Genomic DNA, 25,615 nt, shown 5'->3' with positions numbered 1-25,615 from the left:
TTTCCTTGACCTCTGTTGGATTATATTGTCCCCTTTCTTTAACATTTGCCATCCTCGACTGACTCTTTGGACACTGAGGAACCTAAAACAGACAACTATCATTTAAAAATTATGTTGATAACTGAAAACATGCATCACGCTCCTTTCTGCTCCACTATTGAACTTGAATCTCATTATTTTGGGTGTACCAACTCACCCACTTGCAATGTGATCCTCTATGGCAGGCCAATAGTACTAGTTTATGATGGCACTGTGGGTTTTCTCCTCTCCGCAGTGACCACCAAAATGGCTTCAAAAATGGCACTTGCTTCTTCTGCAGATAACATAACTTTTGCCTGGTGCTCAGACTTTTTTTTTCTTGCACCTGCATATGTAGTACAGATCTCCATCTGGTGTTTCAGTGTCAAAATATTAGATTCATTGGAAGTTTTATCAGGCAGATGATCATTAGCGCACGTCTTTACCCTTTATCCTGAATGTGTCAGCTCTTCTTGTATCTCTCTTTGCTGGTTGAACCCTCAGGATACTGATTGTGGAGTTTAAGATCCAGCACCTTGCTTGTAATGTTTGGATCCATTTTTCACCACTTTTCTGTCCTTGTCTCTGCACCTACCCCCCATCTGTGTCACCTTGTCCTACTCCTTTCTAATCCTGTCTCTGTCTACATTAGGGATGATGAGATTCACCGATTCATATCGGTGATCCGATACAAACGTTTGCGATGCGACTGCACCGGTAGATTTAAGGTACATCGGATGTAATTTACGGGTGAATTTACGGTGCATCTCTTCTAGCCTGTCTGCATCGGTAAATTCCATGGTTAAATCAATTATTTCATGTTCTAGTACTATTCCCTGCCTAGTCGTGTTTTCTGAGGCAAGCTGAATGCACTATCGCTCCTCCTTCAGTGACGCAAGCGTTGTTCTCAGCACGGAGGGAAACGAGAACGATGTTCACAGCGACACACACAAATCAAACGTGTGGCAATATTTCGGGTTTTTCAAGCGAGGAGGTAAACTGGACAAAACACACGCAATCTGCAAACAATTCCGAGCAGCTATCAATTACGTCAGTGGCACAACGAACCTGACTATGCACGTTGAAGTTGTTTGTTCTGTGAAGTTTTATACGTTTTGTAAAATTGTAGAGACAGAGAACATAATAGTAAGGATTGCTTATCATAAATGAAATTTAATGCTCTGTCTATACATACTGAATTATGTCTTCTTTTAAAATAGGATTTATTGGTTTGCTCAGTAAAAGCAAACCAAATATTACATGCATCTCTCAAATTGATACAGAGAGTAAAGCGGAATTGTGCTATAAGAAATCTGATATGGGCACACTCTCGTACCATAACTGACTGTATCGAACTGGATCACATCATATCGAACCGAATCAATTTGTAAGCAAGCCATATCGTTATCAAATCATTTTTGAATCGCATCATATCATGAACAGGAGCAAATCGAATCGCAACGCATCGACAGAGGCTTCAGTGAATCGTTAATGTATCGTATCGGTGGCTGCATATCAAGATGCGTATCGAATCAGCCTCAGTGGTGGAGATATAAATCCCTAGTCTACATACTTCACCCCTTTGCACACACGAAAATGAACACAAAGATACTTAAGCAAAATATCAAATACGTAATACAGTGCCATAGACAGACACAAGCATACCTCAATTACTCACCCACTGTCACTCACAAGGATCACATTCCGCTCTCAGTGGCAATCACATCACATAGTATAAATCTCAAAATAACTGTCATCATCTCTCATACATCTCACAATCACTGTCTAATAACTGTCCAACCCAATCAACAACCCACAAGGTTATGAAATGTTAACTGAACTCATATAGTTGTAGTGTTACTAGGGAACTACCTTAATTTGATGTTGCATTCGTTGATAAAATAATGGGGCACCACCTTCCTCAGCTAAGAAGGACTGCAGAAATTATCTGCTATAACGCTGATAAATACTAACGAATGAACTAACAGTAAACCAGTCTGATAATCTGAAGTGTAAACTCTGGATACAGGGATCGTATATATTCAGTTCAAAAGGACACCGTCTAACCAGGACTTATATCAAAATATCATTTATTAAACAGAATTATGGATAATGAGTGATGTATCATGAATAATAAGACAGAAGATGGGAGGTGATATGACAGAACACAAAAGAAACTTATGGCAACACAATGGTAAAACAAGTTTGGCGATAGTGAGAAGTAGTTGTAAAGGGATAATAAGGACATGAACGTAAAGTTAGGGAATTAACGAGTAGTTGAGAGAATTTGGATAAATTAGCAGTATCTTAACCTCACGGACCAACTCTTATTCAAACCCACTTAGCATGCCTACTTGACTGATGGCTGATGCCGAACTAACTCAAAGATGCCCAGATGGTCGTCCTTGACTCGATCTGCTCAGTGGTCTGGTGAAGGCCAAGCGCACCAAGGTTACGAGCTGATGTTGGACGGTGACGTCTCTGGAACTGGTTCTTCGGTGTCGGTTACAGATGAGGGGTGGCTCCAGATGGTTGTTAGCCGGACCAAGGATCAACAGCTGGCTGCAGGGTTTGGTTCGGTTGAGTCCGTGACGGATTATTTTGGACTGATAGTACAAATTAAGAGTCTCTTCGATGTTGGTTGAAAAGGCTACGAAATTAGTATTACTTGACTAAATTTACTGATGTTAAAACAAAACGTTTGGCTAAATAAAAAGGTTAACTTGAAAGCTTGCGGCAAATTATAGAGACACGTCTTCTGAAAAACAAATCACGCTACTCGGTATGGCTTTTGAGTAGCTCGAAGACGGGAAAAACTTAAAGAGCAAAAACGACTGTGCAAAACTAAAAGACAAAACTAAACATAACCTAAGACAAGACGGAGTGACGCGCACTCTGAGTAATGCACGCACTCTGAGTAACGAGCGCACTCTGAGTAACGAGCGCACGCACTGTGAGTAACGAGTGCACGCACTGAATCCATGCTGCGGCTGCAGACATTTAAACCTCGCTCCAGGGGCGTGTCTAATGGGCAGGCCGTCGAACATGTGAGACGCTTTGTGACGCGCAATCGCCTCAAGGAGCTGAATTAATCAATGACTCACACGAGGGGCTCATCTGCTTCTCACTATGGTCAATCACATATAATTTCAATAACAAATTTTCAATGACATTTCAACATTGTTCACAGCATGCATCAGGCACTTCCTATGGTTGGGTGACAACATTAAATAATAATCCTGGTACAGTTTCATCCCAACATGAATAATGATTCAATGTATAGCTAATACAACAACAAAAGAAATAGAAAGAGATAAAGAAAGAAATAAGAATAAAGAAATAACGAAATAAAGAAAGGCAGACTATAATTGCAAAAATGATTATCATCCTTATGATTGTTCCTTAATAAAAGTCGTATAAAGCACAGTCAACTTCAAACCCTACAAACCCTTAGATGGTAGAAAGGCTCCATTGCAGAGCCTCAGGCAAATCTTAAACAAAGTTAGATTCACAGCTTGTCATGGGACATGAGAGAACATGGGCATCATATAGATCATGGGTTTAGCCATGTGAATATGTCCAGTGTTGAGTCGTACAGAGATGCAATTGTCAGGTATACCAAGAAACAGTCCCCTGGCTTACAAACAGTTCATTTTAAGGTTGGCTACTTTGCAACCCATCAGCAGACTCTGTTTGTGGATTCAGTTGAAGCCTGGCCTTTGTTCTTCCCAGCCGGCTTTACTTCCTTAGGGCTATTGGGGGACCATTAGCATTGACATGGGACATCCTGTTTCTCTTCAAAATCACACTTCATTATGAGCATTCTAGATGGTCTATAGTTCAATCAGTTAGACTGGTTTCCAACTCCTTTTCTCATGAGAAGTCAGAGAGGGTAAGAGAAGGTCAGTTAGAGGCTAGTTCTGCTACATAGTATACCGCCTACTGATTGTAGTTGATTCACCTGTGTGTAACAATTATCCTATTGTTTCCCCCGTTTGCAAAATGAGTTGACAGTTGTGTCTAATTTGGATAAGAGTGTGCTAAATATTGTAGAATATCATGGTGAGAGATAAATGTCTGCAGACTTTGATATAAAACATGATTGATGGTAGATATGGGTAACACATTACAAGTTGAGGGATTTTTAACTCACATCAAAGAAGTTGAGTCCTGAGATCGCCATCGCAATCACAGTCTTACAGAGGGGAATATCATCAGTTAATTCAAACTCCACTTAATCTGTTAATGTTGTTTTACACCAGGAATAGTATGTTGCCTATTTCAAGGATTTGATTCTGGTGGAAAATACAGCCAGTGTTTGTAGATTATATTGTAAAGTTTTATATTGTCTGGCTACAATATACCACAATTCACTCATATTCAACTTTGACATTTGTGATGGTTTACCAATGTGACTCATCTCTTTATTTGATGTGTCCATGGCATTTATCTGTTGAAGAAACAGAAACCATACAGTCAGTGGTTCAGCTTTTGTTGTTTTGAAGTGTTTTCAAGACAGCAAATTATATTTTTGAAGTGAAGATCTAAAATATTTTCATGTATTTTTGTCAACACAGACATTAACGTTCCAGCAAACTGTCTGTATTGTAATGTCTCAAAAGACACCAACAGCGTAATGTGACATAATCACAATGTTTATTTCTTGGTTTAGTGAAGAAGGGATCCTCAAAAACAAAGCCTACAACACATCTGGCTCACACACAGGAACATCACTAGTTAATTCAACTGACTGCAGCACTCTGAAGTCATTTCAGGACACATGGATTGGCACCAATTAGAAACTCTGCACATGTATTGATTGATTTTCAATCAATGAAAGAGACGTTCTTTTTCATTGATTGAAAATCAATGTAGGTCAAACTGAGTAATTCAACAACATGGTACAGGCTTTTATTTGTTTATGTTGTACAGTGTAGGTATGTAGATCTTTCAAAAGATTTTTATATTGAAATACCATCTATCATCTATCAAGCTGTTAGCTTGGATGGAGACAGTGCATCACATCAGCAGCAGCGGTAGGAGGGATAGAAGGAAGGACTGATACTGACTGATGCCTGTATTCTTTCTTTGTAAACTTCACAGTATTTCTGATATCAGTAATGATATATTTTCACTTTGCTGTTGTACACGTAATTACATCATGGGAACAGACCTGGATGCCGCATACTGAGCATTTTATTTGTTTTCAGGGGGAAAAAAGGGTTGTCACCTTTTGGGACCATCACTAGTTTGTGCTCCTGCAGTATTTAGTGTTGTATATTTTATATTGTATCAGTACTGATTTTTATGTTTAAATATCAGTTGTCATCGATTGAGAATATTCAGAGAATTGTGGATATTCCCTATTTTCATCACAGTTGACTGGCACTATGATCTCCACTGTGATTTTAGGATATGTGTGTTTTGTGTCTTTGGGGTTACAGTTCAAAGGTCACAGGGGGCACAGAGCTCCACTTTGACATGATCAACCAGCTGAAGGAAGCTGTGGAGCTGCTGCAGGATCCCAGCAGGTGAGAACCAGCGTCTGAATATTACAACATCACGGTGAAGATTAGTGTCATTTCGACTGCTTCAGTGTCATTGCCAGTATGATAATCAAAACTGTGCTTTTTTCATGCTTTGCTCTGCTCATTAATAATATCTTTCTCTACCTTTTATGTTTTCTATTTCAATTGTAATGCAATGGTTAGAATGTTGTCTTAACAGTACAACTAGTACTGGAAACAAAATACAGTGTAAAGTTAACACTGTTGTTTTATATTAATATTCAAATTAAATAGCATTCTATTCCCAGTACTTATGATAATGAGCCATAAAAATTGTATTTTGCTGAATGCTTTCTATCAAATAGAAAGTTAAAAGGTCACAGGGGGCACTGAATGCTTTCTATCAAATAGAAAGCATTCAGTGTTACAAAGTTACACTATCCTGAGAGCTAGTTGGTTTAATAACAGTAAATGTTTAAAACTTTTTACGCATACTGTTGCTACACAGTCATTTTAAATATGCCATCTTGTTTTCCCTCAAGCACTGAAGTTAATGAGAAAAAAATGTTAAGAAATCCTTTAAGAAATTGTAGATTCACATCCAAAATATATCCTTTGTTACTTTCATCCCAAGGTTTTAAGATAACACATAGAATTGGAAAAATAATCTGCATGCCAGAGGTGAAATGACAGTAACAATACCATCAGTGAAATAACACAATTTATCCTTAAATTCTTCTGTCAAATGACTCTAAAGTTACTCTGAAGTTTGAAGTTTTTGTATGTTTATTGGTATTAAGCACACTGTAACTGTAGTCAATCATGGTTGAAGAGTTGTAAATTTCTAAATCAAATGAATGTATTAAATAATGTTGTACCCCCATGTATTAGAGTTAACAGGGAGCCGAACAACCTGTCTGGAGTTCAGCTCTACCCAGTAGAGATGGTCACAGTGGAAGAGTCACTCAAGTAAGACTTTGTGTCTTTTTGTCTGTGCTTTAGCATGTGTTAAACTATTGTATACTATGGTTGTGGAAAATACTCATTTCTCTTTACCTGGTAAAATTGTATATAAGAACACCCCAACAGTTACCTTGCAAGGCAGCTGGATTCACAAGATTGCATGAGATCACGAAACACGTGAATCCATCTTGCCAGGCTTCAAGTTTTGCGCTTTTGGCTAAACCACAGTCATTCAGACCAATCAACATCTTGTATCAAGTATTTCCTTGAAAATGCCTGCCCTATTCAAAACTGTTCCCATGGATGGCATCCCAGATAATTCAGTGTAGCGTGTGGTGCATCAGGGTAACTCAGTGGTAGTTCTAGAAAACAGTTGAACATGTTACAGTTTTTCACGGTTCTTAACACACAACAATCGATAATTTGGCACAGTTTGCAAAACCCTCACTTCAAGTACCAATTGCTCGGCCCAATTTGCCACATCTAAACCCTCCCTTACCTGCATTAGACTCTGACTTTCCTTCTTTACACTCTAATGTCAATTAGTCAACACATCACCTTGTTGTCAAAGCTGTACACACAATGGTCAGTTGTTGCACACACACCTCAATTTGAAATTGAAATTGAAATTTGCACACAGTTATGCAAATCTCTGAACACCCAGGTCAGGTGAGCAATTTGCAATCAGGAGAACTGCAGCATAAAAGGGCCTTGAGCCTGCTTTGTTTGGTGAGCATTGAACAATGGAGAACAACAACCAGAGAAGGAGAGGGGTAAGAGTGAGAGGAGGAAGAGGAGGAGGACGAGGAGGAGGAAGAGGAGGACAAGGAGGAGGAAGAGTGGGACAAGGAAGAGGAGGACAAGGAGGAGGAAGAGTGGGACAAGGAGGAGGAAGAGTGGGACAAGGAGGACAAGAAGAAGGAGGAGGAGAAAGGAGGAGGAGAGCAATAATTTCCAATCAGATCTGGGCCACTATTGTTGACCATGTTTCTGAATCATGGTCTGAGCATTAGAGAGGATTTTCTGTACTTTACCTCCCCCTTTATTCCCCTTTCCTAAACCCCATTGAGGAATTCTTTTCCGCTTGGAGGTTGAAGGTTTATGAAAGAAACCCCCAGGGCCAGGTCCCCCTGCTGCAGGCCATGGAGGAGGCCTGTGGTGACGTCTCTGCTGAGGCCTGTCAAGCCTTCATGAGGCACTCAAGACGATTTTTCCAGAGGTGCCTTCAGAGACCATCTGTGACGTGGATGAGGCCCTCTGGCCAGATAGAAACAGGAGACTTGATGTTGTCTAATTCCTCCTGTGAAAGGGGAGGAGGGGGGTGGGCATGTTTGAGGCAAAAGTGTAACCTTTTGACTTTTTTTTTTTTTTTTTTTTAAACGTACATTTTCTTGTGCACTGAAACATCCATCCATCCATCCATCCATTTTCTGTGCCGCTTATCCCTTTCAGGGTCGCGGGGGGCCGGAGGCTATCTCGGCTGTCAACGGGCGAGAGGCGGGGTACACCCTGGACCGGTCGCGAGCCGATCGCAGGGCAGTGCACTGAAACACTATAAATAAAACAATGATTTGCTGCATACTTGTGTGATATTTTATGTTTGAAGAAGTGGGCCTACACAGACATTTTCCAAAAGGAAAAATGGGTAATTCTCATGAGTCATTGCCATTCACATTGGGTGTTGCATTTCTATAATTGGGTTTTCAATTTTGCACTTCAGTGTGCTGTGAATGCTTGGTAGTGTGCAGCAATTGCTGAGCTGTGTGTATCAATTGACTCGTATGTGTGTGTCATTCGAGAATGTGGCTGTGTGTACCAAATGAGAACACAAGTTCCATTTTGTGAACAGTTAAGAGATTTGATGGCAAAGAGTCATCTTGAAAAGGGAGTGTCAGGTTTAGCATTTTGTGTGTGAGACCAGAGACTAAGGAGTATGTGAATAGTAACAGGAATTTATGGTCTGAAAATCAGGATAATGTTCAAAGGGAGATGATCCATGTTTATTATCTAAAAAAACAGAAATCTAAAAAATGAACAAAAATGTATTCAGTGTTTTGCATGATTAATGTTGTATTATATTGGATTAGGTTTGTTAATTAACCAGTTCACGGTTGGAGCTTTAGAAGGAGAAGTGAAAATAGTGTTTGTGGCTCACCTTCGAACACCTCTGGTGCCATATCCAGGCTGAACTGCCTTTATTGTTGGACGTGTAGGTCTAATATGAATATCACAAGCTGCTCCAGTCTCATATCTTCAGCACAGTACCACAAGTCATGAGGAGCAGACTGAAACACTACAGTGGACAGAGATTAGAGAAAATATGTTATAGATTAACAGATGTCCTGTTATGCTTATGGTATATACTACTGTACTCCAATTTTTAGTCAGGACCACTTTAGTCAAAGTATATTTATTAATACAGCATACATTAATACAGCATGCATTACACTTGGTGGTATGGCTCTGTTCTGGGACCTCCCTGCCCTTTCCGGAAAGCCTGAACCAAGGAGAGTTCCTCTCTGCTCTTCCATGCATGTACCTAAATGGAATGGCTATAAGCAAGGAGAGCGGCAGCACAACACGATACTGTCAAACCTCCCTGACCTTCCCCGTATTTACAGTGAAGTGACATTGGAGGGGTGCTAAGAGCTAATTATACAAATTGACATGCAGTTAGACCAGTCAATTTTTGCTAATCTTGGTTCAAGTAGTTTATTAATTAGTTTTAAAGTGTCTATGTGTTTAACCGATAAACATTTATTGGAACGACTTAGCAATCAAAGGTTACTAACATGTGTTGCGCTTCGGGCTGGATATAACACTCATAAGCAGGTGATGACCAGCGACCCATAGTTTTGAACGTTGGAACAGGAGTGAGTTGCTGCAGATGTTGCTGGTCGTATGCGGAGAGAGTGAGCGGTGTCAAAAGTCCAATTTTTCATTTGCAACACTTTTTTGTTGTTGTTGCTGGAATATGCCAAAGAAAGAGTCTGAGCCAATGAAACTCCACATAACGCTAAGTAGCAAAGTAGCGAACATTTTGAAGAGGACATAGCAGGACTGATTAAAACATCCCTGGTGCCTTTTCAGGCATCTATAGGGAACTTTCACGAAATGGTGGACACACTGGGAAGGAAAGTCGCCTCTGTGGAGACGACCGCAGGCGAAAACTTTGATGCCCTGTTTAAGGCAGAGAAAGCCATCACCAAATTGCAAGCCCTGAACATTATGCTGGTAGACCGCATCGATGATTTGGAAAACTGATCTAGGAGAGTAAATCTTCGTATTATAAATATGCCTGAGGATACCGAAACCAAAGGTAACTCAGACATGGTTACACTTGTTTCCATACTTTTGAAAGATGCCATGGGGAACCTATTCACTACCCTGCCTGATCTAGCGAGTTTTACATTGGGCAAAGCAGAATGATGTAGTGTACAAGGGAAATACATTAAGGTTTTACCCTGACCACAGCTAATCTCTCCAAGAAGCATGCAGCCTTCAAGAACATCAAAGCGGCTTTCTATCAGAAGGGAATTCAATTCAGGCTGCTCTACCCTGCGCGTCTACAAGTGTCTTATGGAGGGGAAACATTAATGTTTGAGACACCAGCGGATGCTGAGACCTTCTACTCCCAGCAAGTTGAGGGAATCATCAACATCCTGGCTTCCTCTGAACAGGAGGACGCAACGCAACGTCCATTCACTAATACTGGGTAAAGTAAGCTATAATGGCTACATCTGAGATTAACTAGCATACTGACTGCCAGAGCTAGGCTTGACTTTTTGTTTGTTGTGGACTGTTAAGGCATGTTTCAATGGGCCTTTTCTGGTTTATTTGTTCGCTCACTTGTTCTTCCAGTTTAATTCATGAACATAAGTACTTTGGATTTTTTAGGGGTGTTTTTTCCTCACTCGTTTTGTCATAACTCAGGAGCTCTAGAGAGCAAGGTTAATGAAAATGAAAGTTAGTTTTTGGGAGTGTTTAGAAAAGGGACGTATCCTGCATGCTGCTAGTTTAGCAGAACGAGGACGGGTTAGGTTTACTTGGGATAACTGGGCGGACATTTTTTTAAATTGTTATTGTCAACTTTTTGGATTTCATTGTGTACTATTACTGACTTTTATGGTGATAGATAAAGGCATGGCAGGCGTTTTGTATGTAAAGGGATACATTATCATTCTATGTAAACCTGTACTGTGTGGCTATGGCGAATAGAGTGAAGGCTGGCGGGTCAGTCATCAGGTTCACATCGTGGAATGTTAAAGGTCTCAATGGCCCTGTTAAAAGAGGTAAAATATTCTCTCATTAAAAAACTGAAGAAGAAACATTGGGTGGGGCAAATATTTCATTCTAGCTTTAACACCAAAGCAAAAGGTACAGCAATAATAATACATAAAATAATTTAGTTCACTTCATCTAGCTTTATATCTGATCCATGAGGCCGGAGATTTTAATTGTGTGATGGATCCAAACTTGGACAGGTCCAAACCTAAAGTGCAGACTCTCTCTAAAATGACCTATCAGAATTTTTTAGTCATGCTGCACGTGTGGCTCCTTGGTGCTATTGGAATCCCCATAGTAAAACATTTTCTTTTTTTCTAACGTGTGCCACACATATTCAAGAATTGATTATGTTTTTTATTTTTGAAAAACTTTTGAATTCTGTGGAGAAGGTTGAATATTCTGCAGTTGTAGAATCAGACCATGCCCCCATACTAATAGATCTCCTTTTTTACGTCGTCCTCAGAGGCGATTTAATACCACATTACTGTCAGATAACACATTCTGCACTTCAATTTCTATAGCCATCAACATGTTTTTGGAAACTAATAAAATGGATTATGTGTCCCCATCATCGCTATGGGAAACACTTAAAGCCTATCTTACGGAAGAAATGATAGCTTACTCTTCTCACTGTAACAGGGATAGAAGGGGACAAAAACAGTTAATTGAAGTTCCCAATCTATCATCTGACCGAAGGGAATATTTAGATCAACCGATGGAACTTGGAGAGCATAAATCTGCTATCTCTGCCATGCAAAATAGAAAATCTCTGGGGCCAGATGGCTTCCCAATTAACTTTTGGAGAAAAAGTTGTTAGATATGTTTAATGATGCATTGTCACAGGAGTAAATTGCCTGACTCCCTTAATTAAACATCCATAACTCTTTTGTTCAAGCCAGGTAGGGATGCTTCAAAATGTGGATCATACCGACGAGTATCACTTTTAAACACTGATTTTAAAATACTCTCAAAATTTTTGGCTACACGTTTAGAAACACCCTTGGCACATATAATGTCAACCAATTAAACAATTTTTTTTTTAAAGGATGGCATTAATTTCCAACATAAGACAACTTATGAATGTGTTGTATAGTCCCTCATCTAATGATTCCCCAGAAGTTGTGGTTTCATTAGATGCGGAGAAGGCTTTTGGAATGGGTTTTTCTTTTTTTTGTTTTAAAGAAATTTGGTGGCCCCAATTGTCCACAAAATATCATACTGGATTCAATCTCCAGGTACAGACTGGTGTGAAGTGGAGGGCATTTCATGCTTGTCATCATCCCTCCGTGCCCTGGTTTCATCTAATCTTCCTATGAAGATTTTACAGTTTACATCCAACCTTGTGGTCATCTCCACTCAGTATAATTTCAATTTTCAATTTCAATTTCAATTTTCAATTTTATTTGTATAGCACCAAATCACAACAGAAGTTGTCTCAGGACACTTTCCATATAGAGCTGGTACAGACCAAGCTCTTTTATCTACAGAGAACCAACAATTCCCCCATGAGCAAGCACTGGGCGACAGTGGCAAGGAAAAACTTCCTTTTAACAGGCAGAAACCTCAGGCAGAACCAGGCTCTGGGTGGGCGGCCATCTGCCTCGAGCGGTTGGGTGAGAGAGGGAGAGCAAGAGAGAGAGAGAGAGACAGAGAGACAAACATGCAGTCACAGTATCAGTGACAGTGGATCTAATAACAGTAGTAGCAGTTGCAGTGGATGTCAGGCAGGGCCAAGGCAGAAGACGCAGCAGCAATCCACAATCCAGATTCAGCCACTGTGGAACCTGCAAGACGACCAAGCACAGAGACTCCGGGGAAGGAGATAAGTTAGTAAAAGGCCGTGGTAGGACATGAAAGCGTGCAGATGGAGAGGGACAGAAGGACAGAGGAGCTTGGTGTAGCTTTGGAGGTCCCCTGACAGTCTAATCCTATAGCAGCATAACTAGGGGCTGGTCCAGGACAAGCCTGAGCCAGCCCTAACTATAAGCTTTATCAAAAAGGAAAGTTTTAAGCCTAAAGTTTTTTAGAGACAGTGTCTGCCTCCTGGACAAAGACTGGAAGATGGTTCCACAGGAGAGGAGCTTGATAGCTAAATGCTCTGACTCCTGTTCTGCTTTTTGAGACTTTAGGAACCATAAGTAGACCTGCATTCTGGGAACGCAATGTTCGAGTGGGGCAATAAGGTACTATGAGCTCTTTAAGATAAGAAGGTGCCTGGCCATTTATGGCTTTGTATGTAAAACTTTACAGGGTGCCAGTGCAAAGTGGCTAGTATTGGAGAAATATGATCTCTCTTCCTGGTTTTTGTCAGAACACGTGCTGCAGCATTCTGGAGCAACTGGAGAATATTCAGCAACGAATTTGGGCAGCCTGATAGTAAGGAATTGCAATAATCCAGTCTTGAAGTTACGAATGCATGGACTAGTTTTTCTGCATCATTTTGAGACAAAATATGCCTGATTTTTGCGATATTACGTAGGTGAAAAAAGGCAGTCCTTGATATTTGTTTTAAATGGGAGTGAAAGGACATGTCTTAGTCAAAGATGACTCCCAGATTCTTTACAGTGGTGCTGGAGGCCAGCGCAATGCCATCCATAACTGCTATGTCACCAAAAAGTGACTTTCTAAGATGTTTAGGGCCTACTACTATAACTTCAGTTTTGTCCGAGTTTAGCATCAGAAAATTGCAGGTCATCCAGGTCTTTATGTCATGAAGACATGCTTGTAGTCTAGTTAACTTACTGGTTTCTTCCGGTTTCATTGATAAATATAGCTGGGTATCATCTGCATAACAATGGAAATTTATTGAGTTCTTTCTGATAATCTTACCTAAAGGAAGCATATATAAGGTGAATAGAATTGGTCCAAGCACAGAACCCTGCGTAACTCCATAGCTGACTTTAGTCGTCATTAACTCGTACAAACTGAGAGCGATCTGACAAGTAGGATTTAAACCAACTTAGTGCAGTTCCCTTAATGCCAATGAAGTGTTCCAGTCTCTGCAATAGGATGCCATGGTCAATGGTGTCAAATGCAGCACTAAGATCCAATAAGACTAGTACAGAGACAAATCCTTTATCAGATGCAATTAGAAGGTCATTTGTAACTTTAACCAGTGCTGTCTCTGTGCTATGATGCACTCTAAATCCTGACTGGAAATCCTCAAATAATCTATTACTGTTTAGAAAGTCGCACAGCTGATTGGCAACTGCTTTCTCAAGAGTTTTTGAGAGAAAGGGAAGGTTGGATATTGGTCTATAGTTGGCTAAAACCCCTGGATCAAGAGTAGGCTTTTTAAGTAGCGGTTTTATCACAGCTGCTTTAAAGGACTGTGGTACGTAGCCTGTTGATAAAGACAGATTGATCATGTCTAATACTGAAGAGTCAATTAGAGGTAATACTTCTTTAAACAGCTTAGTCGGGGTAGGATCTAAAATACAGGTTGATGATTCTGATGATGAAATTATTGAAATTAGTTGGTGAAGGTCGACAGGAGTAAAACAGTCTAAAACTGCGACAGACTGAGTAACAGTTTCTACGGTTTCTGTGTTTGAAGACAAAACAGTACCTGTTGACGGCAGGAGTCGATGAATTCTGTCTCTAATAGTTAGAATTTTATCATTAAAGAAGCTCATGAAGTCATTACTGTTCAGAGCTAAAGGAATACATGGTTCAACAGAATTATGGCTCTCTGTCAGCCTGGCTACAGTGCTGAAGAGAAACCTGGGATTGTTCTTATTTTCCTCTATTAGTGCAGAGTAATAGGCTGCCCTGGCACTGCGGAGGGCTTTCCTGTATATTTTGAGACTGTCTAGCCAGGCGAACCGAAATTCTTCCAAATTTGTAGAACGCCATTTCCTTTCTATTTTCCGTGAAGTTTGCTTTAATTTGCGGGTTTGAGGAGTATACCATGGAGCTAACCTCCTCTGTTTAATTATCTTCTTTTTTAGGGGAGCAACAGAGTCAAGTGTCATACGCAATGAACCTGTAGCACGATCAACCAGGTAGTAAATCTGGGAGGGACTAACGTTAGCATAGGAATCCTCTGTTGTATTGAGACATAGCATTGAATTAAATACTGACGGGATCATATCCTTAGATTTAGCTACAGCATTATCAGACAGGAGTCTGGTATAAGAATTTTTGCCTACTGGCTGGTAGTCTGATAATATGAATTCAAAAGTTATTAAATGATGGTCCAATAAAAGAGGATTCTGTGAGGAGACTATTAAGTCTTCGATTTCAATGCCATATGTCAGAACAAGGTCGAGGGTGTGGTTAAAACAGTGAGTCGGTTCATGTACATTCTGATGGAAGCCAACTGAGTCTAATACTGAGATAAACGCAGTGCTAAGGCTGTCATTATCAACGTTGACATGTACATTAAAGTCACCTACAATAATTACTTTATCTGCTTTAAGGACTAAACCTGATAGAAACTCCGAGAACTCAGCTATAAATTCGGAGTAAGGACCAGGAGAGCGGTATACTATAACAAATAAAACTGGCTGCACTGTTTTCCATTTTTCATGAGAAAGAGTGAGAACAAGGCTTTCAAATGAGTTATAGTCGAGTTTAGGTTTAGGGTTGATCAAAAGGCTTGAGTCAAAAATGGCTGAAACTCCACCTCCTCTGCTGCTGCCTCGAGGAATGTGAGTATTAATTTGGCTCAGATGAGTAGCTTCATTTAGGCTCACATACTCTTCAGGACACAGCCAGGTTTCAGTCAGACAAAATAAATCAATATTATGGTCTGATATTAACTCATTTACTAGAACAGCTTCTAGTATCTGATGTTAAGGAGTTCACACTTAATTTTCCTATCTTGTTGTACTATTGCAGTGGTTGTTTTAATTTTAATTAGATTTTTATGTTTAACTCCTCTTCTCTGTACTTTTGGTTTACTTAGTTTATGTGGTCGGGGGGCAGACACAGTCTCTATGGAGTGTTGGGTGGGTAACTGCTCTAATGGAGGTGCAGAGAAGCGTGTAGGACTGCAGCTCTGCCTCCTGGTCTCAACTCTGAGTTGTCAGGGGTTAGGTTCATAAATAAAATCGTTCAGATTTCTGGAGATGAGAGCTGCTCCCTCCAAAGTGGGATGGATGCCGTCTCTCCTAATCAGACCAGGTCTTCCCCAGAAAGTCTGCCATTTATGAATGATGACATGCGGCTAAACATGTCATCACTGGTCAGATTTGGCAGGGGTCCAGAGAAATATACGGAGTCCGACATCGTTTTAGCATATGTACACACCGATTCCACATTACTTTTAGTGACCTCCGATTGGCATAACCGGGTGTCATTACCACCGATTTGAATAACAGTCTTATGGTATTTATGCTTATCTTTAGCCAGTTTCAAATTTGATTCGACGTCGCCCGCTCTGGCCCCCGGCAGGCATTTGACTATGGTCGCTGGTGTTGCTAACTTCACGTTTCTCAAAATGGAGCTGCCAATAATCAGAGTTGGTTTCTCAGCGGGTGTGTCGCCGAGTGGGGAGAACCTGTTAGAAACATGAAGCGGTTGGTGGTAACCCGTGGGCTTCAGCTTGGGACTATGCTTCCTTCGAACAGTCACCCGGCCTCCCTGATTTCCCGGCTGCTCAGGAGCTGTAGAGGGACGGCTAGCCGGAGCTGCACATGGTCGGTCCACACCGGCTACAGGGGCCTGGCTAACTACAGCTAATGGTTTGGTTTCCATGGTGCGGAGCCGAGCTTCCAATTCACTAAGCCTCGCCTCCAACTCACCAAATAAACTACATTTATTACACGTGCCAGTATCACTAAAGGAGGCAGAGGAGTAGCTAAACATGTGACACACCAAGCAGGAGAGAGCTGGAGAAGGACAGAGAGAAGCCATCGCTAGCTGCTAGGCTAAGCTGGTGTAGCTAGCAAAGCAGACATGTGCGTAGACAAATAAAATTGACGGTCGCTAAATAAACAGACTTATGGGTGCTTGAGCAGAACTAATGTTACTTTAGAGCGTGGATAAAAGGCCGCTGTAACAAAACACAAAGCAAATTACACTCAGAGGAACAAGAGCGACAAACGCACGCTACTCCTAAGGTAGCAACCAGAAACAGGAAGTGAGACGATACGCTTACCTCAGCACGTCAGCATGTGTTTGCCCTTATAACTTGCTTCTTTTGAATCATACCCCACTGTGTAACAATCACAATTTCTTGCCAGCCAAATTGAATCAGACCTTCGTAGCATGGCATAGAAAAGGGATCATAAGGTTTAGTGATCTATGTGTGGATGGAACATTTTCTCGTTTCAGTGATTTATGTTCCAAATATGACCTCCAGCGAAAAGACCTATTTCGCTACTTTCAAACCCGTCAATTTGCTAAGCCATAGCCCACAGTTTCCTAACCTTCCCAGTAAGTCACTTGCTGTTGCAATTTTGGAAGTTGCTTTTTGGCTGAAGGGTTTTACAACACATTCCTACACAATGATCATGTCAACAGACAACACCAAGCTGGACAGGATCAAAACTAGCTGGGAGAAGGAACTTGGAACTGAAATCTCAGAAGATATTTGGACTGAAGCTTTGAATAGGGTGAACCATAGCACCTCCTGTGCAAGACTGGGTCTTATTCAGTTTAGGGTGGTACATCGCTTGCATTGGAGTGGAGCAAAAATTTCCTCTTTTTATCCAAATGTTGATTGCAGTTGTATCAGATGTCATGTTTAGGTGGCAGGTTTGACGCATATGTTTTGGTCTTGCCATAAACTAACAGGGTACTGGTCTGCCATTTTTGATGTACTGTCTAGTCATTGCAGTTACTTTACAACCTTGTGCAGTAATTGCATTATTTGGTGTACCAAATGAGGAAACAAGCATGACCAAGAAGCCACTTAACATCATAGCATTTGTTTCTTTGCTCATGCAGAGACAAATTTTACTTAATTGGAAATCAAATATCTCCCTGACTGTAGCACAATGACTGAAAGATGTAATGCTATTTTTACATTTGGAGAAGGTTAAATTTGCAATTAGAGGCTCAGACAAATTTCAGTCAGTCTGGGAACCTCTTTTTCATACTTTAATAATCTTTAAGAACTTCCTAACATATTGATTGGCTGAATTAGAAGATTTCATTTCAAGATTTCCTCTTGAAGTCTTGGGGCTTGGGCCCACACTAAAGCACTTCTGGCCTGATATACAGAACTCTTAAGTCATACTGTCCCTCATTGAATCCGCTTCATTTGTTCGTGTTTTAATTTTATTCAGGTTAATCTATATGTAGACACCTGTCTCTTTTTTCTTTATTATCATTATTTTGGTCCATTTGGGGTGGGTGGGGGTTGTTCTGTGTGTTTAAAAAGAAAAAAGAAGAAAAATCTTTTGTAACCATGCTGTTAAGTCATTGTCACTACTCTTGGTTTTTCAATAAATAGATGTTTGGAAAAAAAAGAAAGTATTGCACTGATTAGTGATGAGTCCCAGGTGTGTGTCTAGTGATAGAGCAGGTGGGCGTGGCTGACTAGTGAAGACTGCTGGCTGAACAGGTGAGCAGATGAGAGAGAGAGTGGCAGCAGGTCAGGAGCTGATGGATGTCACAACAGTCAGGAACTAACACTCAGTTAATTTGGCCGTTATCTGCATTGGGCCGTTCTCTCTGCGCTTCTCTCACCTTGGCCTCAATTTCCCACATGACCGCTGCCACGACACAAGTCAGGGGCAGGATGGTCTCGGGACTGGAGGAGTGATCTCTGGTAAATTGTCAGGAGAGAGCATCCGGCTTGATGTCCTGGGATCTGGGTCGGTAGGTGAGAGTTAAGTTGAATCGCCCAAAGAAGAGAGCCCAAAGAGCCAACAATAAATTGACAAGATGATCCATCTGAACCACGATTGGAGCGGAAATGAATTGTTTCTTTACCTCAGTGAATGCTTTATTGGTTTCAAAAGAGGTGAACTTGGTGAAAGGAACAGCGACCCTATTGTAATTCCTGATGAACTGACAGTAAAAGCTGGCAAACCCCCAAAACTGCTGTTTCCAGGTGGTCAGCGTAGGCCACTCTGCCACTGCCTGGATTTTCTCTGGGTCCATCTTCACCTGCCCAGTCTTGATGATGTATGCTAGAAATTTCACTGACGGTACATTAAATTCACATTTCTCTGCTTTAACAAATAACTTATTCTCCAGCAGCCTGCAAGTTTTTGTGAGAAAATCAGAATATTATTGAGGTAAACAAAGACAAACTGCTTTAGAAACGGCTTGAAACACAGCAGGTGCATTGGTGAGTCCGGAAGGCATTACCAGATATTTCAAGTGGCCCAGATGAGTGCCAAAGACAATTTTTCCATTCATCTCTTGGGACCAGATGGTAAGCATTGTGGGGATCCAGTTTACGGAAGATGGTGGCTCCCTGTAGAGGCTCAAAAACAGAGTTAATGAGTGGAAGAGGTTATTTGTTTTTAACACTGATGTTATTTAAGCTCAGAAAGTCTATGTAGGGGCAGAGAGTCTTGTCCTTCTTTGCCACAAATCCAGCTCCTACAGGGGATGATGATGATGGGGTGATTAAACCATTGCTATGGACTTATGAATGTATTTTTTCATTCTCTCTTTCAAGACATGAGAGGTTATACAGTCTGCTAATGGGCAAGGCAGCTCCAGGACGCAGATCTAGAGCACAGTTATATGGTTAGTGTGGAGGTAGGGAGAGAACACAGTCTCTACTGAAGACGAAGACGACATCCAGGGGGTTTTGGAACTCCGCACTTGGGAGTAGGTGGATGGTCACAGATGGAGTGACACCAGGGGAAAATCATTCAATTGTGCTTCCCCTGAACCAATCGATATGTGGTTTTAACCAGGTGTCCCCCAGCTGAACGCGAGTATGGAGGCTGAAAGGATCTTAAATTGGATGAGCTGCAGATGGTTGGCAATAACTAGGGAGATAGGGCTGGTACAATAAGCGATGTGGGCTAGTAGTTGGCCATCTAAAGCATTGACAGAGACAGGGGAATCAGGGGCTGGAGAGGGTTTCCGAACTGGTGTTGTGTTCAGCAAATAACAAAGATAACTGATCCTGACATAGTGTGGCTGGAATCTGTGTTTTGGATCCTGATGGTGCTGCAGACTGGGTTTGGCTCCTCCGTACTCCCATAGTCATGGATGAGCCTGGTCTTTTGGTGGCAGAGAACAGATGGCTAAGAAATGCCCTATATATTTTAGACACTCACTGGTCAACATCCTACGATTTCTCTCAGCCCAAGTAAACCATGCCTGTCCTAGCTTCATGGGCTCCACCTTGGTGGAGGTGCTGAGGTGGTTGGCTGAGGTGGTTGGCTGAGGACTGAAGGAGTTGGAAGTTCTTCTTGCCCAAGAAGAGGAAGGGAGAGACTGTCTTAACAGCTCTTCGTGGTGTGCTGAGCATCCACTCGAATTGCTAGAGAAACAAAAGCATCAAAATTACCAGGTTCATCCCGGGCAGCTAATTCATCCTTCAATTGTTTACTTAACACATCCCAGAAAATCCCCTGGAGAGTATCATCTTGTTGGCAGCCAGAATACGGAACTCATTGGAGTAATTGGCTATGTTCCAGGATCCCTGCCGGAGGTTCCACATCTGCAACGCTGAATCTCTGCCAAGATTCTGGTGATTAAAAATCTTCTGAAACTCAGAAATATATTGGACCTTTGAGGGGTCGTGGAGAAGGTCAGCGACCGCTGATGAAAAACCAGAGTGCATTGAAGGTGAAACCCTTTGCACTTGTCCTCATTCCCATCGAATGCCTTCAGGTCTGAGGCATGAAATTCACAGATGGTGAGGCATGGACCTTGGGAGCCGAACTTGCAGCAGGATAAACACAAACAAACAAACACACACACACACACACACACACACACACACGGACAGAAATAGGGAGAGACTGACATGACACAGAGGGGATGGGAAACAGAGAACACAGGGAAAGGGAGGAGGAAGGAGGCCTCCTGACAGAACTACTCTTCTAAGGCCGTGTTCCCACCAAACGCGATGAAACAAGATCGCGCTGCAAGATTACATACAAAGTCAACGCAAAGACGTGATTTGAAACGTCATTTTGCCGGGCGACGCGATGGACACGATTGCGCGGCGCGATGGACGCGTTGGCCGCGAAAATCGCTCTCATCGCGTCGCCCCATCGCGTCATCACTTCATCGCTCGAGTTAAAATAATTGAACTTTTGCAGCGGATTTGCGTGAAGACGCGCCGCGACAGCCTATCAGTGTTGAGATCGTCATCGACGTGCTGACGTACGGACGTCCTGGTGTTCCCTCGCAAAATGAGACTGCCAGAAACAATGGAGGAGCTGCTCATCGTTGCCGTCACCGCTCACCCAGAGCTTTATGACAGTTCAGCGTAGCATAGCCCCAGTTAGCATAGCTTGCTTTACTAGCATACTTGTCTGGCTCATTCAACAATAGCTGCACTACTTTGTGCAGTACAGGTACAGTGCAGCGATGGTGGTTATTTCAGCCATGAGCCGTTTCTCAATACCAAGTACACCAAGTTCGGACTTACAAACTTTGCAGTTCGGACAGAGCAAATTCGACTTGGGAGTACAGTCTCTCCAGGACGGGAGAGCGCAGGACTGTCATTGCATGCAATTGGGACGGCAGCGTACTTGATGACGTCACCATCTCAGCTCGTCCATTAGCAGGACGACACATATCCGAAATCTTTGGAGCAAATTTTAAACTACGCGCTATCGTGATGAATCGACCACAGATTTTAAGTTTTAACATCCACTTTCTCTCATAAAATAATCTTAAAACCACATTCCGGTCGACGAGAGAATGAAATGGTGGAAGAAATGTTGCTGTTGGATGGGCTCGACGCGCGACGCGATGCCAGGTCAAGGGGTTTTTGTACCAGCGTCAAAACTGGAGTGACTGGCGCGACGCGATTTCATTTGAGGCGCAATTAAATAATTTTCAGCGCGTTTGGTGGGAACGCAGGGTAAGTCAGTTCTACAGATATCTTAAACTGAATGCAACCATAGCAACATTGCAACAATAAGACTCACCGAACGACAGGTTAAACTGACACAAATGCAAACACACAAAGATAAATGTTGAAGAGATAGTTTTTCTTTGGGTGGTCTCAAATGTCAGTTCACCATCCTTTGTTGACATTTTCCAGGAAATACCAGGATCTCAGTTCCCACTGTTCAACTCTAACATCACCTATCATCCGTATCATCTGTCATTTAAAAAAAAAATGCATATCATTTGCCTTGTGAAGTTCAGCCACATTGACTTTGAAAGCCTACATACAGGTTAATGGTAAATGTGTAAAATTTGTGTCACTGCTTCTGCGTCTGCAGAGTTAATGTTATCCTTCCTTTTTCTTTGCTTATTTCTCTCTCCCTCTCCAGTGGACAGGACAGTGATGATGATGTTACCACAATGAAGGTACAGTCTAACAAACTTTAGAACTTATCTGATTCTCAGTTAAGACAGCACAAAACAAACTGTCATCAGTAGGGCTGTAACGAACGACTATTTTGATAATTGATTAAACTGTCGATAGTCATGTTGACTAATTGATCATTAATTTGATGAAAAGATTTTTTTTCATTTCCAGCATTTCAACAAAAAATAAATAGACTTCGGGGATGCAGCCATGCACTGAGAATCATAGGGAAATTGTAACTAATATGCATTTGATCAGGAATTGCTCAAGTTTCTGTTGTGAAGAAATAAAGGATTCACTTTAAACTGGACCTAATGACAAGAAATCATCAAAAATAATAATAATTAAAAAAAACCCTCTACAACATGACATTATACCCCAGTAACTCTTTGACCAATTTTCAACTAGGACTATTTAGTGTTGACTAAATCTGCCATCTCCAGCAGTTTTGTGTCTATTTTGACAGACAAACACATGGTTGCAAGTAAATTTAAAAACAAATGTAATGGACAGAAATATCTTAAATCTGTTTTATCTGCATTTTGTGATGGATCAAGCTTCATCAGGTACATTAGCTCAGAATCTAATCAGAACCTGTAATCCTGTGTTTCAGGATTCAGGATTCCGCTGTACAGTTAGTCTGGTTTACTACACCCACCTTCGGAGATTTTGTCACAGCACATGCATTACATCATAACGTAGAGACAAATAATCGATGATGAAATCCATTGACAGCAACTTTTATATTCAATTTCATCAATTAGTTGTTTCAGCCTTAGTCATCAGTATATATGTTAATAGCTGACACCTCATTGTGACGGTAACAGCACTTGTTTTATGTTAAACTTCAGTCACTAGGGTGATGCTTTTATTTGGAGAGACTCTCAGTGAGTTTTATGTAAAGTCCAGTTTCTAGAGCCACAATTATATAAAAACAAAAGGAGGTAAATGTGGAGTTTGTTGTGTTTATATGGATTGTACCATAAACATAAAATGGAACATCTATACCGTGAACATTAGTCAAAATAAATAAATATTTAATATTAAATGGCCATCCTTCAGTCAATCATTTAATTATTTGCGTAGATTTTGCCAAACAAGTAACAAATGTCCATCACAATTCAGCGAGCCATAGGGGATTCTCGAATTGTTGCATTTTCTTGGTCAACAAACTCAAATGTATTCAATGTATAACAGGTATCTGTGGTCTTTGCTGTCTGTTGCAGTTTCATTCGATACATGCAGTATATAATTGAACATTTCTAGTAGCTGTAGTGAACGTAAATGTTTTCCTTGATAAGCATTTTTCTGTAATAGAGATCAAGTAGGTCCTAAACTATTTTGTGTCTTTAAATCTTTAAGCATGTAAGACATGTAAAACATTTTAAGCTTCAACGTTTCATGCATTCTGTAGCAGCACATGGAGGAAGGTGGCTATGAATTCCAGAAGAAGAGACAGATGATTCTAGAGAAGGCCAGGTTTGAGGCCCAGCTTGCATGTCGGGAGTATGAATGGCACATGTCAGTCAAGGTAAACGTAGGACCAAACCACTGTATGTAGGTGCTGTTCCGCCGTTCAAAGTGAATGCCCCAAACTGTCCTCAGTCGTGTTTCTCAGTAAATTGATGTTCTTGTGTGTCTGCAGTGAGCAAACCAATAACATTGAACTTTCACACATTATATTTCAGATAGCAGCAGGTTACACATGTGAACAGCATGGTAAAATGTTTTTTTTTATTTGCTAAACATCATGTGGAAATGTTTCACCAGTCGCTTTTGGGAAACAGCTAATTTGAATAATGTTGGCTTTAATAAGCTGGTGGCTGGTGAATTGACAATTTACTGCCTTGAATGTCAGTGTGCGAAGACTACATCTACAGAATGGCTGATATGTGCTGTCTGCACAGCACTGTGCCAATAGGATTTCACTTGTATGAATTTTATTACGTTAATGTAAATAAATATGATATGTTAATTGGTGACCTTTAAAGGTGTGGTTATATGATGTTGTAACTTAGGAAAGAGCTAGGGGTTTTCCCTGTTTTCAGTCTTAATCTTAGTTTTAACTTAGAACAGAGCTAGCAGTGTCCCCTGCTTCCAGTCTTTAAGTGTTAAGCGAAGTAAGGCTAACCATGTCTTGACTGCAGCTCTGTACTTAAGGTACAGAGATATATATTGATCTTCTAACAAAATGTTTGGAAGGAAAGAAAATAAGCCTATAAACCAACCTTTTGCATTGCCAGTAAACATTGCAGTTCACCGTCCTCTTTCACACCTGTTTCACAGAAAGAAGAGGAGTATTTAGCTTTGGAAACAAGAAGAACAAGACTGATTTGTTTGAAGAATGTCTCACCAGATTGGTCTAATAATGCTCTTAAAGGGCCTGACATGCCTAAAATTGTTAATAAGTTGTAAGAAAAGAAATTAACTCCCAAAGTTTATGTTCAAACAAGGGCGCCACCATATTGTCTTGGCATAGAGTGTGACGTCATGAGGTTGGTTGGATCGAGGTCTTTCAATACTCCACTGGTGACAACAGTGAGAAAATGGAACCACAAAGAGAGAAGAACTGCAGGGGAGGTCATTTTTGTATCTCTCAAGGCTGTAGCAATGAATTCTACAGAGTAAAAAACCAAGGCAAGACTGTACATTTTCATGTTTTGAAGCGGCAATCGGTTCTCTGTCGCTGGCTAGCTGCTCTCAAACGCCAGAGTCCCCCTCTCAGTCCCGCAGCTAGGGTTTGCAGCGAGCAATTTGTAAATGAGGACTATATTGAAGAGAAGGCTTTTGAATCAGGTGTACTGGTGACTCAAAGCCAGAAGCTGCTCCATCTGTGTTTGATTTTTCATCTTACAGTGTAGGGTCCACAGACCGCCTGACACAGTCAACGCAAACAGGCAGCGGTGCGCCGTAAGGCAAGAGCACAACACCATGCAGTTGTGGCAGAGCAGAGAGGGAGATCGCTAGTACTATGCACAACTGATCAAACTGTAGTCATCCATTTAGGTCATTAAAACGGAAACTGGCTGCAGTGTCTAGAGCATACTCTGTCTTGCGTGTGGTTTGTGCATGGACGACACCATCTATTAGTCAGAACCATTACATCGTCAGACGGAGAGCCGGCGCGTTTACACAGCACGGCTAAAAAAAAAAGCTTGCTATCTACAATATGATTTGCCTTTTATTCCTGCTAACACTGTGTAATTTAAATGGACCATGGATACAAGCAACACATTTTTCCACTCATGGCAGGCTTAAAAAAGTACTGTGGCATATCCATCCATCCATTTTCTCCCGCTTCATCTGGGGCCGGATCGTGGGGGGAGCAGTCTGAGCAGGGACGCCCAAACTTCCCTCTCCCCAGACACTTCCCCCAGCCCCTCCGGGGGGATCCCGAGGTGTTCCCAGGCCAGCTGAGCGACATAGT

At 41.3% G+C, this 25,615-nt stretch overlaps 1 protein-coding gene across 12 annotated transcripts in view; it reads left to right on the top strand.

Moving 5' to 3' along the window:
* lrch1 (leucine-rich repeats and calponin homology (CH) domain containing 1) overlaps window positions 1–25,615 on the top strand; it is a 222,005-nt gene that overhangs the window by 140,607 nt on the left and 55,783 nt on the right. For 6 of the 12 annotated variants that reach the window (XM_070975845.1, XM_070975841.1, XM_070975839.1 and 3 more), the window contains exons 11-14: window positions 5,463–5,549; window positions 6,417–6,494; window positions 22,151–22,187; window positions 23,603–23,719. In XM_070975845.1, the coding sequence (XP_070831946.1) occupies window positions 5,463–5,549; window positions 6,417–6,494; window positions 22,151–22,187; window positions 23,603–23,719 (319 nt within the window). The remainder of the gene's footprint in view (window positions 1–5,462; window positions 5,550–6,416; window positions 6,495–22,150; window positions 22,188–23,602; window positions 23,720–25,615) is intronic. The other 6 variants (XM_070975848.1, XM_070975847.1, XM_070975846.1 and 3 more) reach the window with 2 other exon arrangements.

Source organism: Chaetodon trifascialis, chromosome 12 (genome assembly GCF_039877785.1).
Source record: "Chaetodon trifascialis isolate fChaTrf1 chromosome 12, fChaTrf1.hap1, whole genome shotgun sequence".
NCBI lineage: Eukaryota > Metazoa > Chordata > Actinopteri > Chaetodontiformes > Chaetodontidae > Chaetodon > Chaetodon trifascialis.
This window is presented reverse-complemented; position numbering and strand designations above follow the sequence as displayed.